At 41.2% G+C, this 20,068-nt stretch overlaps 1 protein-coding gene across 10 annotated transcripts in view; it reads right to left on the reverse strand.

Moving 5' to 3' along the window:
* The window catches only part of ENOX2 (ecto-NOX disulfide-thiol exchanger 2), a 292,537-nt gene that overhangs the window by 55,549 nt on the left and 216,920 nt on the right, over window positions 1–20,068 (reverse strand). For all 10 annotated transcript variants that reach the window (XM_065538447.2, XM_065538450.2, XM_005594575.5 and 7 more), the window contains 2 exons: window positions 11,668–11,823; window positions 1,795–2,001 (listed from right to left, as the gene is read on the reverse strand). In XM_065538447.2, coding sequence (XP_065394519.1) covers window positions 1,795–2,001; window positions 11,668–11,823 — 363 coding nt within the window. The remainder of the gene's footprint in view (window positions 1–1,794; window positions 2,002–11,667; window positions 11,824–20,068) is intronic.

A 20,068-nucleotide genomic window follows, 5' to 3' on the forward strand; every position in this document is an offset into this window, starting at 1 on the left:
TAGACCTTGGACTTCCAGCCTCCATAACTGTAAAAAATAAATTCCTTTTCTTTATAAATTACCCAGCTTCGCCAGGCATGATGGCTCACACCTGTAATCCTAGCACTTTGGGAAGCAGAGGTAGGCGGATCACCCGAGGTCAGGAGTTCGAGACCAGCCTGGCCAACAAGGTGAAATCCCATCTCTACTAAAAATACAAAAATTAGCCAGGCATGTGCCTATAATCCCACCTACTTGCGAGGCTGAGGCAGGAGAATTGCTTGAACCCAGGAGGCAGAGGTTGCAGTGAGCTGAGATCATGCCATTGCATTCCAGCCTGGGTGACAAGAGCAAGACTCCATCTTAAAAAAAAAAAAAAAATTACCCAGTTTCAGGTATTCTGTTATAAGCAACAGAAAATGGACCAAGACATACCCTAAATATGAATTTTTACTATAAACAGGAGATTTTATGCAAAGTAGTTCTTACTATCTCCACTCCAACCACCGTACTGTACAAGCCACCATCACTTCTGGGTTAGACTAATATTACAGTTGGTTAACTTAGTTCCCAGTCACCACCTCTGCTCATACCTCTCAGCCCATCTTCTGCTCAGAAGTAACATTTCTAAAATGTAAATCAGATCATGTCACTGAATTCCTTAAAATCCTCTAGTGGCTTCTAGAATAAAACACATTGTCATAGTTGCCTACCTTTCAGATTTCATCTCTCAGATCTCTCATTTTCTGTGCTCCAGTCATACTAACCTTCTATTCTCTGCTTGAACATACCAAGTCCATTTTCATCTCAGGGACTTTGGCTTGGTGTTCCTTACTTTGGAATGCTCTTCCCCAAGATGTTCACATGGCAATCTCTCTTCACATTATTCAAGTCTCAGTTCAAATGTCAGAGACTTCCTTCCCTAACAACTCTGGGTACCTTAACATTTTTTATCTTCCTCAGAGCACTTATCAGTACTGAAAGTAACTTATTTATTTGTTTTCATATATATATTATATTTTGCCATTTCCAGAATGCAATATTGTTGATGGCAGGAAGTCTATCTGCCTCAGTCTTTGCTGCATCCCCAGCAACCTAGCATTCTGCCTAGCAGTCAATAAATATTTGACAACTGACTGACTTTCATAACTATTTATGAGCATCTACTCTTTTGCCAGGTTACGTGCTAGATGCTGGGGATTCAATGTTAAATAAGACACAGTCCCTGTCCTTAAGGATTTCATACTCTGGTGGGGGAGACGGATATGGAAAGAGACAGTTCTAGCATGGTACAGTAGGTGTCATGTTGGGAGGAAGCACCAGGTGCTGTGAAAGCCCTGAGGAAGGAGTGCCTAAAGCAGTGCTGGGCAGAGTGGGGAGACAGGTCAGAGATAGCTTTCCAGGGAGGCTGTGCTTGAGCTGGAGCTTTAGGGGGTGTGTGTGGTGGGCAAGGTGATTCTAGTCAGAGGAAAAGGCATAAAACACCATGGCACATTCTGGGAATTCGAGTTCACTTAGTGTGGTTGGGACATGGTGTGTAAGGGAAGGAGGGATTTGGGGATAACTCTAAGAGAGAGAGCCCACAGTCAAGGCCTTTAGATGTCACATGTGAGGAGTCTGGATTTATCCCATAGACAACTGGGAGCTACTGAAGAGCTTTAAAGGAAGAAGTTGAATGGGAACATTCAGTTTCCATCTCTGAAGGCAAGAGCAGGTAATACTAAGCCCAAACTTAGCTGCTATAGACACAAATAGTCCTATCTTTAATATCTGCATGGTGCCTGGTGGGCACAATCCCCACATCTAAACACCTACCAGACAGATACAGGGCTTTGTCCACCATGTACTCCTCAGCAAAGCGAATGTGGCAGAAGTTCTTCTTGCTCTTGCGAATGGCAATGATCTCTCCACACTGCTCGAAAACTTCCACGATGATTTGCTCTGTCCCATTTTCAGGCAGGCCACCCACAAATACTGTTTTGCATCCTGGTGGTCTTTCTCGGGTTGCAGGAGGTGGGAGATCTAAGTGTAAGGGCAAAAACATTTGAAATTAAAATGTTTGCTTGGGACAGACCTCTTCAAAATCTAACATTTCCCTGCTATCTCTGTCAAAGTTTTGTCTAAGAGTGTCAGAAGGACGTGGCCTCTGAGGTATTCATCTCTGCTCCACAGAAAACTGACTGCGTGAACCTGAAAATCATTTTATCCATTAGTTTGGTGACCATGATATCTGGAGCATAAAGACCCAGGCCTATCTGTCCGTCCCATCCAGAGTCCTTTAGTTTTGTTCATTACTTTTGTTGTGACAATCCAGCTATGCCAAATTTTTAGTTATTTTTATTAAGAAATTAGTGGGAGAAGTTCCCCTTCCCGAGTCCAAGTGATCTCATTGTTCAGTTCCCACCTATGAGTGAGAACATGCGGTGTTTGGTTTTCTGTTCTTGTGATAGTTTGCTAAGAATGATGGTTTCCAGCTGCATCCATGTCCCTACAAAGGACACAAACTCATCCTTTTGTATGGCTGCATAGTATTCCATGGTGTATATGTGCCACATTTTCTTAATCCAGTCTGTCACTGATGGACATTTGGGTTGATTCCAAGTCTTTGCTATTGTGAATAGTGCCACAATAAACATACGTGTGCATGAGTCTTTATAGCAGCATGATTTATAATCCTTTGGGGGGGGAGGGGGGAGGGATTGCATTGGGAGTTATACCTGATGTAAATGACGAGTTGATGGGTGCTGACGAGTTGATTGGTGCAGCACACCAACATGGCACAAGTATACATACGTAACAAACCTGCACGTTATGCACATGTACCCTAGAACTTAACGTATACTAATAAAACAAACAAACAAACAAACAAACAAAACCAAGAAATTAGTGGGAGAAAATCCCACTCAGTTTAAACTGTAATTTTCAAGAGTCCTCAGAACCAGGGTTCCTGAGAGAGGATTTGTTTAATTCAGATTGTAGTTACTATATTCTCTCTGTTAATGCTTTTTGAAGGAACAGATTCAGGATTAATTTGACAATGATGGGGTACCTACTTAACAACAATGCCTACAGCTGTCAGAATGATTTGATTTCACAAAATCAGAGTACAAACCATCCCTTTTATGTTGTTTTTTTAAATCAGTGAGCCTTTCCTCAAATTCCTTTCTGGAGAGGTGAGGTCCAGAGTCAGCCTTGCAGCATTTACAGGGAAATATGAAAGACAGCAGAGAAAACAAGCTCGTCTGGGAAATCATTAACTAAAGTGAGATAAATTTGGCCATAGAGAATCATTAAAAACCTACTTAATGAGATGATTCTCCCTCTGCTTCAAAAAAATATGCACTCATCTTATACATAAAGCCTGTTCTATCTGCCAGCTCCTTGTTGCTATTTACATGTATCAAAGCATTTTCCAAGCAAACTCCTACAGTTTGTAGCCCAACAAAACAAAGCATGATGGTCATGGGTTTTCTAGCGTTGGTTTTGTATCTGCAAGGATTTATTTTGTGTAATCCATTCTTTTCCACTCAGCTCTTAACAACAATTCTCCTAACTCAAGATTTGGAGAGCTCAACAACCAGTGATTATAGCTCACATGCGAAAATAAATGTCTTGTTCATAGATTAGGCCAAGGCCCCCAACCTGACTCTTATTCAAGTTGGCAAGCAGCTGATTTGGGAGCTTCCTTGGGTATCAGGATCTCTAGCTTCCTCACTTTGCTACTACTCTCTGTCTTGTTGGTGTGGCTAAGAATAATCAGTTACTCATAATACTCTCTTTTCCTGTATTTGGTCAAAAAAAGGGGTAAAGGAATTCGGGGAACTTACAAACTTTCTGTTAATTTTTACAAGTCTGTAATTTCAAGACCTCACTGTATTGGTTTTTTGTTCTATATGAGAGGATTAGAGGGAAAGGGAAAATAACCTAGTGAGCAGGAATCTGAAATATCTTAGTCACAGGCACTGAAGAGGTTGTAGTTTGGGCCAAAATGGAGAAGATGAGGTCTAGAATTGTTTGAGACTTATGCTTTTGAGTTTTTAAGAACTAGCCATCACATTTCCAGTGATTCTTAACTCTGGTGGCACATTCGAATCAATTTGGAAGTTAAATAATGCCTGGGCCCCACTCCAGTGGGTCTGATTTAATTGGTCTGGGGTGTAGCCTGTGCATTCATTTTTTTTGTTGTTGTTGTTGTTGCTTTTTAAGCTTCTCAGGCAGTTGTAATGTGTAGTTAGGGTTGAAAATGATTGACTTAGTCTAAATCTCTGATATTACAGAGGAAAAAGCTGAGTGAGGTTAAATGTCTCATTCCAGGTCACCACATTAGACAGAAGGAACATGAACTTGGAGCAGGTAAACCTAAATTTAAATCTTAACTTCATGACTGACTGTATGACCTTGGGAAAATTATGTAACCCCTGAAAACCTCTTTCTTCATCTTTAAAACAGGGATGCTACTCCTACTTTACAAGGGTTATTGTAGGATAATTGATAATATACTGTCTATATTGCATGTGGTTCAATGCCTAGCACTTGGCAGGTTCCCAATAAATAGCAATCATTGTAGCGTTATTATTATTTACTATCATAGAACCCAGTTTTCTTAATTCCCAATCTGGGACTTTCTAAAGTCCTGCCAGAAGTCTGGAGTAGAATGGTAGCTAAGACCTGAACTTCTAAACTTCCAGATCCTTGCGTCACCCAGATCTTTAGACAAGGCTGGGTTTGTGAAGGAACCATTCATATGTATAGAGAAATCTACAGCTATGAAGACACATATGGCTTTGACCACGGAACACAACCCCCCCACCGACTATATAAGGTAAAGAATTTTCAAGAGTATCCATATAGTTAGAGCCATGTTTTAAAATTAGAGACTTTAGAACACAATCCTGTTTCAGAATAAAAAGGCTTCTTAAGTTTACTATTTAGGAGAATTAGGTGGCGAAGAATCCTTTTGTGAAGCTAGTAATCACTTTTATACTGTTTGAGTTTCCTTTAATGTACCTTTAGGTCCACTGAGAGACTCTAAAAAGCATCTGGTTACTGCAGCAGTTACATGTAACAATGAAAAGGCAAAGGCTCCATCCCCTGGCTACATTTGCGGGATTTAAAAATTCTTTGGGAGGCCGAGGCAGGTGGATCATGAGGTCAGGAGATCGAGACCATCCTGGCTAACACGGTGAAACCCTGTCTCTACTAAAAATACAAAAAATCAGCTGGGCATGGTGGCACGCGCCTGTAATCCCAGATACTCGGGAGGCTGAGGCAGGAGAATGGCCTGAACCTGGGAGGCGGAGCTTGCAGTGAGCTGAGATCCTGCCACTGCACTCCAGCCTGGGCGACAGAGCAAGACTCCATCTCAAAATAAATAAAAAAAAATAAAAATTAATTAAAAAAAATTCTGTGATGAAGTCATCACCCTTATTTAGGTGCTGTGATTCTTCTGTGGTGACTATCTTCTAAGTAAAAGGGCATAAAAGGCACTAAGAGTAATGTCAAGAATGCTGAGGATTTATTTATTTTCCTTGGGTAAATGTAGAAAGCCTCTTTAATAGCATTTGCTGAGATTTAGGGGTATGCCACCAAGCAGGGTAATGGGCTATACTATCTTCCTTAATGGATAGTACCCATTCCTTAATTAACAGCTCAAAGCACTTTGTCGTCTGGGCCTGATTTTCTAATCCAACTGAAATACAGTGATCAGGGCACCAGCAATGATAACCCATAGGAGAGCAAATTCAAAGCCCACCTATTAATCAGGTAATATGCTAAGTTCTATAGCACCCCAATCACCACTCAGGATGGAGACAAAGAAAAGTTCCATGTATAAAGATTCAAGATAACTGGGAATAAAAAGAACTCTAATCTCTGGTAATGGAAAAGGAGGAGCTTTTAGCAATTCTAATTATACCCAAGCATCCACTCTGGGGAGCTATGTTGGGGCAATCAGAGTCATTGCTGATCTTTGAGAAGTGAGGCAGGAAGCAGCATAGAGAACCAATAAGCCACTTGAATCTTGCTTTTCAAAGGAGCATCACAGATCACTCAGCTGGTTTGCCAGGATTTATATACTGCAAAGTCTTTAAGTCGATTTTATTAGACAGCTCAAGATTGAAGGTCCCCTGGACAATCAGCAGGGGTTAAATGTATGTTAATGTAATCCCAACTGATTGGAAAAATTAGAAGGCTGGGGAATTTTAATTAATGCTCTATTTACCCACTTTCTCTAACTCTCTTTATAGCATTCAGCCCTGAGAGTCTTCCCATTTTGATATCGTAAAATGAAAACATTGCTCTTGCTCTTTTTCTGGCTCCTGGGTATTTTCCCATGTACCTGGACACGGACAGCAGATGATATTCCATTACTTATTCCCTGTTCACTGTTATTTCCCCGTAGACTCAAAATGTAACCTCTCCATAGAAGGTCTAATCGCCACAGTGAAAAATCTTGGCAAAATCAACTTTTCTGGAGAGATGGTATTACCCTCTTTTTTCACCACTAAGAACTGCTAATTGGGAATTCAGTAAATCTCTGATAGACAATCTGTGGAAAAAAAAAAAAAAGTGTGTTCTAGGACACTTTTTTTTTCTTGTTATATCTCAATTTCCTGGAAATCAGAGGATGTTGCTTCTGCAACAATGGGTTACTCACTCACCATTTATCTTTAGGAGACTGGTACTTGGTCTGCTCCAGTCTAGTTTGATCCATTGACTTTTTATACCAGGTCTGATTTTGCCTAGTCTATAACAGAGAAGTTAAGATCTTTATCAGAGATCTTATGGCTATTTAGTGGTGGAGAGCTGGGATATGAAACCAGGCTGGCCTGTGTCACTTCTGAGCTTGAAAACCTACCCATTACTCTACAGTGCCTGCTCCAGAGAAGGTACAAAGCTCTACATGCTACCTGCTAACCAGCCCTTGCTTTTCCTAATGCATTTTAAAGGGTTTTTGCCTGTATAAATAATTATTGTGGTAGCTACATTTTTAATGTAGAGAATCATAATTTTAGAGCTGGATAAAGCATTGGAGGTATCTAGGCTAATCTAACCCAATATTTTTGCTTTACAGACAAGAAGGTTGAGACCCAAGGAGGTTATATGACTATCCCCAGATCCCACAGCTAGTTAGTGACAGACCTGGGAATAGAATACAGTTCTCTTGATTTATAAACTGGTAGTCTGTCCTCTATACTATAATACCATTTTTTTGTACATTTGATGTAGACACACCCAAAAAAGTCTAGTAGGCAGTTGGCTATATGTATCTGAAGCTCAGAAGAGATACAGACTAAAAGTATAGATTTGGAAGTCATTAGTATGTAGTAGTAATTACCCCATACTCTCTTGCTTTGCTTTCTAGACCTCTGACCCCTCCTTCTGTCATCATCCATCCAACTCTCCCTCCCTCCACCATTCAACAAATATTTATTGAACACCTACTATATGTAAGACACTTTTCTAAATGCTGGTAATACATCAGGAGACAAAAGAGACAAAAATTCTGCCTTCGTGGGGTTTATATTCTACAAATTGTATAGTTGGTTAAAAGGTAATAAGTCCAGTCTGAGCAACATGGTGAAATCCTGTCTTTGAAAAAAAATACAAAAATTAGTTGGGCATGATGGGGCACGCCTGCAGTCTCAGCTACTTGAGAGACTGAGGCAGGAGGATCACTTGAGCCCAGGAGGTGGAGGCTGCAGTGAGCCAAGATCATACCACTGCACTCTGGCCTGGGCAACAGAGTGAGACCCTGTCTCAAAAAAAAAAAAAAAAAGATACATGTTATATAAAAAATAGAGAAGGTAAATAGGATTGGGACTGTGGCAGAGAGATAACTTTTAAATAGGTTATCAGGGTCACTGAGAAAGTGACATTTGAGCAAAGACTTGAAAGAAGTGAGAGAGTTAGCCATGCAGATATTTATAGGGAAAGCATTCTAGGCAGGTGGAAGAGCTAGCGCAAAGGCCCTATGATGGGAGAGTGCCTGGTGTGTTCATGGAACAGCATGAAGGTCAGTGTGACCGGAACAGAGTAAGCGATGGGGAGGAGAGTAGGAGATGAAATCAAAGAGACAATGGAGGGGAGGAACAGATCACATCTGGCCTAGGCAATTAAAACTTTGGTCTCTATTGTGAGTGAAATGGGGAGCCATTCAAGGGTTCTGAGTAGAGGAATTACATGATCAGACTTAGGTTTTAAAAGGATCACTCTGTCTGTTCTGTTCAGAATAGACTGTAGGGGGCAAGGGTGAAGAAGGAAGACTAATTAGGAGCCTATTACAATAATTTATAAAATGAATCATGGCAGATACAAACTAAATCATAGCAGTGGTTATTGTGAATATGGAATGATTACAGACATATATTGTTAGGTAGACTGACATAATTTTCTCACAGATTACATGCACTGTGTGAAGGAAAGAAATCCATTAGATTTGGCATTCACTATTTAAGTGAAAATGCCTTAGAGTGATGCACTACAGTTTTAGTTCCAATACCTTCCATGTGGAAGTGCACCAGAAAGGGGTATGCTTGAAGTTGGGCTGGAAGAGAGTGTGAGGAGTATGAGGTCAGGAAGCAGTTGAACCTGACTAAAGGGCAGGTATGTGGCAAGTAGAAGTGATGGATTGAAGACAGTCATATGAAGCAGACAAGTAAAAGGTTTTTGAGGTCAGGAGTTGGACTATGAATCTGCAGGCAATGGGAGCCACAGAACAATTTTATGGTTCTGTATATGTGACAAGCACTTGGATGAAATGTCAGGTGGGACACGGGGGAGGGAATGGATGGCAAAGATACTTTCTAATAAAGCAACAAGAATTAGAAGCAGACTGGATGGTGAATAAAGAGACTGTATGAGTCCCTAAATCACAGGACCTCATTGCTGAGAGGAATTTCAGAGGCCACTGAGTGTAAGAGAATATACCAGAGACAGGCAGGAGTAAGGAGTGGGGTTTATAATTGATATGGTTTGGCCCTGTGTTCCTGCCCAAATCTCATGTAGACTTGTAATACCCTATGTTAGAGGTGGGGCCTGGTGGGAGGTGATTGGATCAGGGGGTGGATTTCTCATGAATAGTTTAGCACCATCCTTTTGGTGCTACTCTTGTGATAGTGAGTGAGTTCCCGTGAGATATGGTTGTTTAGAAGTCTGTAGCACCTCATCCCCATTCTCTTGTTCCTGCTCCTGCCACATGAGACACCTCGCTCCATCCTTGCCTTCTGCCATGATTGGAAGCTTCCTGAGGCCTCCCCAGAAGCAGAAGCCACTATGCTTCCTGTACAGCCTGCAGAACCATGAGCCAATTCAACCTCTTTTCTTTAAAAATGACTCAGTCTCAGGTGTTTCTTTATAGTAATGTGAGAATGGACTAATACAATAATCAAGGCCTGATCAGGCAGGGTTGGTGGGCTGAGACGATAAAGGGTTCAGTCACACCAAATCCCTGTTCTTCCTTTCCTACCCTGCTCTTCCCATCTCACCTTCACAAAGCAATGTCTTGGGGCCACTAACAACAGTGTCACTTTTGCCATGCTTTCAGCAGAGAACTAAGAGAAGAAGCACTTCTATTAGTGTTTTCTCCACCCAAGTAATCCAAGCCCCATTTGAACAAAACTCAAGTTCTAAAGAGCAAACAGAACACCAGTTTACTTTAAGCTGTGTCAAGAGTTTTATGTTTGAATTCAATTCCAAGGCCAAGTTTCTTCCCAGAAGCCACCAATTTACTGGTGCTGGTTGCCCTGTAAGCATTCTTAATACAAGGATGAAGAACTAAAAGACAGAGCCATGGGGGAGATATGGTGCCCTCTTACTCTGTGGCCCTTCCAACTCAGAACTGAAGAGGCATGGCTGCAGGTGGGGAAAGATAACAATGTATTTGAGAGATGTCAGTCCGTTTCTTTTACTAGAGGCTATCAAAAGTTAGAGCCTTTTTAAGCTATATATTTCTAGATTCATTTGAAGACTGCTCAACAAAATGGTCTATGTGTCATAAACAAGGCATCTGTGCTATTCTTTAGAAATTTAGAAACTGAACATCCTGTAAAGTCAACTACTGCACCCAACCTGGACATTATAGGGTGTGAGCCACCCTGTTAGCTTAGATGTGCTTGAGACCATGAAAGCCTGCTGCAGGCTGATTATGCGATAAATGAATGATTAAATCAGCAGGATTCTACCCTTTCATAAGCAGGAGGTTTTAACACTGGCAGTGCCTAAATTCATGGCTTTTTATGTAGAAAAGGTACTATCAGGAATGCACAACTTTCTCTAATCTGAAAGCAACATGCTGAAAGGTAAAAAAGGTCATTGCCCACTTGTAGGGACAGTGGAACTAAGAGTAAGAGACAGATAAAATGGTGCTGCTCATTCACTTAGGCACTAAACACAAATCCAGGAATGGCCATTTGAGCTGGCAAGTAAGGCCTGCAAGGGCCATCTTATTCTCCATTCCCTAATTCTCCTTGTGACATACTAGCTCTTCTCTCAATACAGTCCTCTGAGATGCTGGCCTCCTAGATTTCTTATTGGTCTGGAAGGATGTCTCCTGTTGACAACCATGTTCAAAAACCAGAAGAAAGCATAAAGATCTGTTTTTTTTCGTTTTCTAGCAAAAGGGGCCAAGATGATCTATCCAGCCAACCCTGATTGATTCTAAAATCCTCTGTTATGAGCAGACCATACTACGTAAAATCTGGGTCCCTGCCAGGGCTTGGGCCGTGATTAACTGATTCCTATTTAAGGTAGGCGATGAAATATTTGTCTGAAGTCACATGTCAAAGATTCATATTTATCCTGATAAGGCAAGGTCATTTGATCTATGTCCTAAACCACTGAATGTATCCCTTAACAAACAGCTCTAATCTTTGTACTGTAGTGGTGGTTCCCTTGGTATGCCATCCAATATGACTAGAACTATGGAAAAATCATTAAGGAGGCTTGGGGCACATGCAGAATCAGCTTCTAATTACTGAATGTATATAAAACTACAAATGCATTTGGAAAAAAAGTTTTAGTCAATTATTATTAGTGGGACATTTTAAGTAACATATGGTCATCATATCTTTACACATGTTTTAAAGTGAATCTAAGGAGAAGCCTGTTCATTACTGACAAAAATGGATCTCTACTTCCACATGAACTGCTTTGACTGGTGGCTACAAGTAGTGTGACTTAGTCTCAATATTCCTCTCTGCCCTTCCAATATGTTGAACCATGCCTCACTGTATATTACAGCCCATCGGTTGAATAGCAGTGGTTCAAGTGATGTATGAATAGCTGCTAGCAGTGGAAGATTCTCAGCACCAAATGTATATTCTCATGTGCCTCAGACCACACTCTGTCTCTGCCATCATCAGTACATGGGGCAGTTATGAAAAGGAAAGACTACAAATGATGGTGTTGAGCAATCTGCATGCTTCCTTCTTTACTAACACACGTGAATTCCTTACCAGACTGCATTAGAAACATGTATCATTTGTACTGCAACCTGCACACAGAAGTCTACTGTTGTGTACATAAAATTCAACCCTGCCTAGCAAGAGAAAATTTTCCTGTCTTTGGTTCTCTAGGTGAAGCTTTCGTACAAACATCTACGAAGCCCTTGGGTATTCTTTTGAAAAAGAAGAAAGTTTTCTTGTACACTAAAACATTGTGTCTTGTGTGGAAAAAAAAGCAGCTTATTACTTGGATTTGGAGGGAAGAGCGTGCAGCTTTTACAGTGTATGATCTCTTTTACTACTGGCATATCTGGAGGAATTGGTGGAGGTACTATTCCCAAACCAGGCATCATTGGAGTTATTGGTGGAATTCCAGTCATCATTCCAAGAGCAGGATCGAAGTCTAAAAAAGGAGAAGAGAGAACAATAAATGACACCAGGCAAAGTTAAGTGGAGAAAGAATGTTACTTTGTAAGCTTCAAATCAAAGGCCTTTCTAAGACAGAGGTAAAATATTTAACAAGCATGGTACTTAGTATTCCTAGGTCTTAAATATTATTTTATAGTTGTGCATTTTCCTTTGGGGATGGGGCCATTTTGTTTGACCAGGGCTTATTTAAGTCTCTGCATCTCATTGTGGCATCCAAGGTCTTTCATAGCATGGCCATGCCTTGTCTATTGATTTTGCCTCTACTAGTTTCCAACACACACTCTCTGCTCCATTCCGAGAAGGCTTTTTACTGTCCCTTGTACACGTTTTCTTTGTACAGTACAGCATGATATTAAGAGCACAGAGTTTTGGGGATCAAGCAGACCTGGGTTTTAGGTCTACCATTTGCTTAGCAGGATGAACTTCCAGTTCCTCGTCTGCAAAATAGGGTTAATATCACCTACGTTACAGGAAGCTGTGAGGATGAATCTAATGTGCTGAGCATAGGTTTGATAAATAACTACTCTCTGTGCCTTTGTTCATGTTGTTCTTTCTGCCTGGAATTATTTGAGCCTCTGCAAATTCTCCCCATACTTCAAGGCCTGGCTTAAGTGTCACCTTCCTTGAAGAGGCTTTTCCAGATAATTCTGGTTCATTCTTGACTTTGCCTCTAAAAGCTATTGGTTCTATACTTGTTACCATTGACTTTTTTATTTTGCATCATTCTTTGTTTAATTCAGGGATGCCTCTAGCATGTGTGGGGGCACCCAAACAAGTATTTTTTTGTGGGGCCTATCTACGTACACAATTTGTTTCACTGCTAATCAGTACTGGCAGCATTTTCGTGGCACAATCTCACGCGATACCATGAAAGAAATACCACACCAGCCAGCTGGAGTGGTTTCCTTGCCAGGCCACTCTCCTGGAACCAAGACTCTGGGGAGGATTCCATGAGTCCTGAAGCTTCTTGGGGCATCTAGTTCACTGCACATACAGGTCAGAGGATTGGAGAGTATCCCAAAGGGGAGAAATGGGAACTCAGGTATACATGTGTCCAGTTTAAGATTAGGGCTTCTCAGATGATAATGCCAGTCACAGTCTGCCCCAGACACTGCAGGGGAACTTAGAAAATTTCAAGAAAGGTACCTCTTACAACCAGAATACAAGAAGGAGCTGCTCTGGACCCAGGGCAGCTGCCCTGAAGATACTACCTGCTTGGCCAGTGCTTGGCTCTGGAAGGGGACTTAGAAATTATCCAGGTAGGCATTCCAAAGCACAGGGGCCCCTGAGGAGGAGCCCCACTTGCCTGGGTCTAAGGACAGTATTGATTTCATTGTTTAAATCTTGTCTCTAGATCAAAATGGAATTTCTCTGAGAGAAGGGAGTACACTCTACTTTGTTTCTCTGCCTCCCACTTCTGTCTTTGCTATAGAACCACACACAGTGGACTGCAAACAAAAAAAGTACTGCAGCTTGAGGGGTTCTGGTAATTCAGGGGCAGTTGCAGCAGCAGTAGCAGGCCCTACTCCCAAAGACTTCATGTTCACCACACAGGCCAGAAGGGTAATGCCTGTACACATGTCCTTAAAGTGGCCCTGAAGTCACCTGGGTGGCTCTTTCTCTCTAAGATGCTGGAGGAGGTCAACCTAAACAGCAGGAAGAACCCAGGATTCCCACAGAAGCAGAACCTCAGGTCTGACAGGCACAATAAGAGTGAGATCTAGAGCTGGGCAGATGGGCAGGCAGGTGGCACATGGGCATCCCCTGTTACAAAGGCAGCCCAAACAAGCTAGGGCATTACCCAGTCTCTCACATGCCTTTTAAATGTGATGTCAAGACCCTGAAAATGTTTGGGAAGAAAAAAATTCTCCCAAAAGGAAGTTTTATTTTTATGAAAATATTTACTTTTAGCCCTCAAATGTCATCTCACTCAACTCGCATGTAGACACACACACACATACACACACACACACACACACACGCACGTACCCTCCTTCCCTCCCTCCCACCCACGGCTCTCATATCTATACTGTAGTCCATATTGTGGTTATGTGATCTTGAAGAAAGTTTCTTAATATCTGTGTGCCTCCATTTCCTTTTTGGTAAAAGTGGGGGGCAAATAATGACATTTAGCTCAAAGGATGAAAGCACAGAACAGATATGAAGACCTCTGGCAAGGCAAGACAGATAGTCCTGATAGGTAAGTTTCCTTCTTTTCATTTAAAATGTGAAAACCCACACTGATAAATCCATTGATTCAGGCATTCATTCACACATTCACAAACATCTGTGATAGGCTTCCTATATGTCAGGCTCTATGCAAGTGTTGGGAGTGGTGTCTAGGTTTCCTGTTGGATCTTAGAGAACCAAAATAAGAGCACTGTGGTTAAGAATGCCATTTATGTCTTTGGAAAATTTGATTCCTCATGCAGAAGATTTTGGAGAAATTGTTAATATTATCTTACCCATTTACAAACTGTTATTTTTCGTTAGGAAAAGATCAGATTAGATTGTGTGCCAACAAAACAATCCCATCTATTTTTCCTATTCTACTGAAATGTTTGTCTTCCTTTTATTGTTCTGCCTGCCTTCTTATTGTTATTCATATAGCTCTGTCACTCACAACTCTACCTTACCACAGATTACAGAAACATCAGTTCATTAAACAAGTTCTGCCACTTCGGCTGAGAAGGAAATGTCTGTCTCTATGTACTGCCTACTAATAAATGGAGACAAACAAAAAACAAATATACAGGATAAATATAACTCCTGACTGATGTACTTACCAATCTGCTGTTTCATATAATTACATTAATATTTTATAAATTCATTTAAAAGCAAATGTATTCATTGCATATGGCTAAAGCCAGAGTAGATAAACTACCCCTCTTCCTTTTGTTCAATATGCCAGGAGTTCCATAGGCTACACTGCCCATAAGGGCTTGCTAGGGAGCAGGTTGTACATGACATTTCAAAGGCTTCTACCACATTGATTATTTCTTTTGCTTATCTTTAATCATTAAGCACCAAAGTGAATGTGGATTTCCAATGTCGACCAAGAAAACCATTTGAAGTCATGGGCTTTATACATATATTGCAGAACCTGAAAAATCAAAGAAGTCCAGCAATTTAAAACACACTGGGAATAGAACACCAGAGAAATTCTCTCCCTTTTCCAGGACCCTGGCCTGGCTTGTAGAGTACTACCAACAAGTACGTACCATTGCCACTTATGTTAGGAATTCAAACTTTCAAAGATTTGAAATCATATAAAAGAGTTATGGAAAAGGCCAAGATACTCCTCCAAAGTCCTTTTTGCAATAAATATCCTGTTCTGTTTTGCTTTTACCGTCTCTTCTAACACCATTTCCCTACTGCCTTCTTGACTCTTGGCATGGCCATTGCCGAAAGAGTCATGACATGTTGATTTGTATTCTCTCTCTCTTTTTTTTTGGAGACGGAGTCCCGTGCTGTCATCCAGGCTGGAGTGCAGTGGTGCGATCTCAGCTCACTGCAACCTCTGCCTCCTGGGTTCAAGCAATTCTCCTGCCTCAGCCTCCCTAGTAGCTGGGATTACAGGCATGCGCTACCATGCCTGGCTAATTTTTTTTTTTTTTTTTTAATTTTTAGTAGAGATGGGGTTTCACCATGTTGGTCAGGCTGGTCTCAAACTTCTGACCCCAAGTGGTCCACCTGCCTCGGCCTCCCAAAGTGTGGGGATTACAGGCATGAGCCACCAGGCCTGGCCTGTATTCCCTCTTCTGATTCGTGTACTTCCCAAAGTCCCAACCCACTGGAAATTCTGCAAATGCTGTCTGTTAGCTGGGGCCAGCTTGCTCCTCAGACTTGCAACTCTACCATGTGATTTCAAGTAATGTTTCTATGTAGCTTTAAGCCTTCCTGCTACCTAGCAACTTGCACTTACTCAACCTTGGCAGAGTGATTACTGCCCATTCTCTGTACACATCTGAGCCAAGGAATTACAATGGAGGCAAATGTCATTTCTGTGCAGCTACCCAGTTATTCCTCTATCTATTCATTCAATATTTTGATGACAGGTCCTATGTCAGGTGTCGGGGTTTCAGAAATGAATAAGACAAAATCCTTGGCCTTATGCTCTAGTTTGGAAACAACCACGCAAACAGTTACAATGCTGTACCATCAATGAATCACCATAATTGTTTATTAAGTGCTTAAAATGTTTTAGGTTCAGTGCTAAGCATTTTATATAATCACATTCTAATAGAGCTGTGAGCTTACATATTGTTATCCTTCATTTTATGGATAAAGAAATTGAGGGTCAAGGGGGGTTTAGTTACGTGCTCAAGTTTACACAGCCAGTAAGAGGCAGACCTAGAATTCAAATCCAACTTGGTCTAATTCTAATGCCCTTAACCACTACACTGCCTCTCAATGTAGTATGACAATGGTTTCAATAAATTAATACAATTGCAGATATAAAGTGAAGCAAATTGTTGAAAAAATAAGGCATTTGGGCAACAAAATGTTTACATACAATTCTTTTTGCCCCAATGTGGTGGATTAAAGTTGGATACAAATTCTTTGATTCTCCTTCCATCAAGGTAAGGGTCTATGCCCTTATCCCTTTGAATCTGGATGGGCTTTAGAACTGCTTTAACCAACAGAATATGGCATAAGGGATATTGTGTCCTTTTTGAGGCCCAGGCATTAAGAGAGATGCAATTTCTACCTTTTGTCTCTAGAAATGAGTGATAACGGGAGCTTTTCATCCTCATGTAAGGCTGACTACCCTGCTAGAGAGACCATGTGGAGAGGGACTTAGAGCAAATGGCAGAAGACGGATCCAGCTGAGCCCAGTCTTGTATCTGTCCTTACCAAGGTGCCATGCATATGAGTGAAGTCTTGAAATCAGCCTGCCACAACTGAGGTATCCCAGTTGATATCATATAGAACAGAAAAATTGCCCATTTCAGTCCTACCCACATTCCTCATCCAGAAAAATCTTAAAATATAATAAAATGATTGTGTTTTAAGTCACTAACTTCTAAGGTAGTTTGTTATATAGCAATAGATAAGGAGAATATCCAGCCTGGCTGCAGTGGAGTGTTATTGGTTAATAGAGTTAACAATTTTCAAGGAATGAAAATAGAAAGTACGCTAAACAGTCAAACTAGACTGACCATGATTTTTCTCAGATTTTTGAAAAGGCGCTTTAGGATCCTGCAGGGCACAGAGCCACTGTCTCGGGCAACTGTTGCCACTACACTGTTGCTATATGGAAGGACCATTGTTCAGTTGGAACAATGTCAGATGACTGACGCTCTACTAGGTGTACTAAGATAACAGTTATCTACAAAACTGTAGAAACCTCAGAGGTGTTCTACATCTGATGTCTGACAAAGACACCACACATGCCTATTTTACGGTTCAACCCTAATAGTTTTTGGCAGGCCCGTTCATGTTGGCTTCTCTTTCTTTTTCTTTTTCTTTTTTTTTTGAGATGGAGTCTCGCTCTTATCATCCAAGCTGGAGTGCAATGGCATGATCTCAGCTCACTGTAACCTCTGCCTCCCAGGTTCAAGCGATTCTCCTGCCTCAGCCTCCCTAGTAGCTGGGATTACAAGCACACGCCACTACGCCCAGCTAATTTTTGTATTTTTAGTAGAGATGGGGTTTCACCATGTTGGCCAGGTTGGTCTTGAACTCCTGACCTCAGGTGATCTTCCTGCTGTAAAATGCCACCTTTTACCTTTGTGGCAGGGGAGAGGAATACTAGCTACCCATTAATTGGCTAGTTATTAATTTCCAGGTTTTATACACTGTATCTGACTTAATCTTCACAACAATCCTAAGGGATGGGAAATAATATTCCCTATTTTACAGGTGAGGAAATTGAAACTGACAGAGATAACACAGTAAGGATACACAGTAAGTGGCACTCACTAAACATGCTCCTAACCATTAGTCTACACTGCTTCCCACAAAGTCCACAGTTTCATAGAGAAAGACAGATGCTCTTTGTCAGATTAGTACCTACCTACTCAACTTTGTATGTGGCCTTCAAACCTTCCTATCCAGGAGGCTATCCTGGGGTTGCGTATCTCTAAACTCAGAATTTCCTATTGAGATATTTGACACATGCATTGTCACAGTGTTTCGGGGCCTCTTTTTAAAATTCACTGTTGCAATTTTGTGCCACAAAAGAAGTTGAAATTGTGGCCATGTATCAACTGGAAGTAGGCAAAGGTAGGAAGTGACACACATTGACTATCTTGCTTACATTTTCAGAACTGGACCCTGGTTCTTACTGAAAGCCCCTTTACACTCTCAGAAAGGCTTTGCCTGCACTAAACAACTTCTCCCCATCCAAGTGCCCCTGGCCCGATAAAAGCATTTCCAATCTTTTAGGTGTTCCAGAGACCCCTGAGCCCCAGGAGGTAGTTTTTACTCACAGTAAAACCACTGAAATGCAACCACAGATTATTCCAAAATAACTATTTCAAATAGGATCTAATTATATATGCATAATTAAGCTATTTTATAGAAAGTTATGATTTCAACTGAGCTACATATTTCTGAGACATTATTGTTATTTCTTTAGAGTTCCTACAAAATTCATTGGAAAATTAAGAATTATGCCTGTGTACTGGGAAATTTTAACCCATTATAGTCCTGTCTCTTTTCTACATAGATCCTTTAAGAGACTTTTTAGGCAGTCTTTGTCAGATTAGTATCTACCTACTGAACCTTGTATCTCTCTTCTAATCTGAAGAGAGAACACAGATTTCCAAGCACAACCTGGCTGAGCTGTGAGATGATTCTGGACTTCTCACCAGCCCTCTTGGAGGCACAAGTTCCCAAAGTTTTACACAATGACTCTCAAATTCTACCGACATCTGTCCGGTTTCCCCAAAAGATCATCTAAACACTTGTTTCAGCTCAGCTGGAAAGGTGAGACAGGGCCTGGCTCATGTACAACAGCAAACAATCTGGCAACCTGGGATTGGTGGGTTATGTGGCACAATTTCAGTTCACAAAGGTCCTCCCAAACATATCTCAAATTTCCACCAGTGGAGCTTTATTCCTTTAGTGCAAGGTTTTGCAAAATCTCCCTTTGTAGCCCATCTTCCCTCAATTCCTTTTTATTCATTTACACTGTGTTCTTGCCTTTTTAGAACATTTGACAGGTCCAGAGTCATGCCCTCCAAAGGTATTCACCTTTGGAGGGGCATTAGTGAGGACATTTCCCACTACATCTGTGGTTCCCAGATTTCTGGATTTTGGAAATGAATAAAATTATATGCATATTTAAGGTCACCAGCCTCTTAATTTGGCAAGAAAAGAAGTGGGGAAAAAGTAACAAAGAAACTAACCAATATCCTATTCATACAGTTCATAAAAGAAAGAACATTTTAGCCGGGCGCGGTGGCTCAAGCCTGTAATCCCAGCACTTTGGGAGGCCGAGACGGGCGGATCACGAGATCAGGAGATCGAGACCATCCTGGCTAATACGGTGAAACCCCGTCTCTACTAAAAAATACAAAAAACTAGCCGGGCGAGGTGGCAGGCGCCTGTAGTCCCAGCTACTCGGGAGGCTGAGGCAGGAGAATGGCCGGAACCCGGGAGGCGGAGCTTGCAGTGAGCTGAGATCCGGCCACTGCACTCCAGCCTGGGCGACAGAGGAGACTCCGTCTCAAAAAAAAAAAAAAAAAAAAAAAAAAAGAAAGAACATTTTAAAACCAAAAATACAGGAAGTCTATCACCTCAGAATAAAGGGCAGTCCTTTCAATTGAGCAAATTTAGCTTCATGACAAATTTACTACATTTTTAGTTTTTACATTTTGCCATAGAAGGGTCGTGGCCTACACACCAGTGTTTGGGCTTTTCAGATCACTCAACCATTTCACTTAGCGTGCTCCCCTATATATGAAACTTCCTGTGAAAAACTTCTTTCAGAACTAGAATGTCACACACACACATACACACATTATTAAGGGCCATGAAAAGCTTCACTTCCCCTGAGGACTGGTGTATTTTTTCTTCATGGAAAAATGCAAATTATATAACTGATCAGGTTTCCCTTTTTTGTTTTGGCTGCTTTGTCACAGGGGCAGCTCAACTTCAGAAATCAGGTGGGATTCTATGACCTACACACCTGAATTTTAATTAACTTCCTACCTGGTCTTTGTCTTGTATTCTCATTTATATTTTCCCAGATGCTGATTTATTTTATTTTA

The sequence above is a fragment of the Macaca fascicularis genome, chromosome X, assembly GCF_037993035.2.
Source record: "Macaca fascicularis isolate 582-1 chromosome X, T2T-MFA8v1.1".
In the NCBI taxonomy this organism is placed as follows: domain Eukaryota; kingdom Metazoa; phylum Chordata; class Mammalia; order Primates; family Cercopithecidae; genus Macaca; species Macaca fascicularis.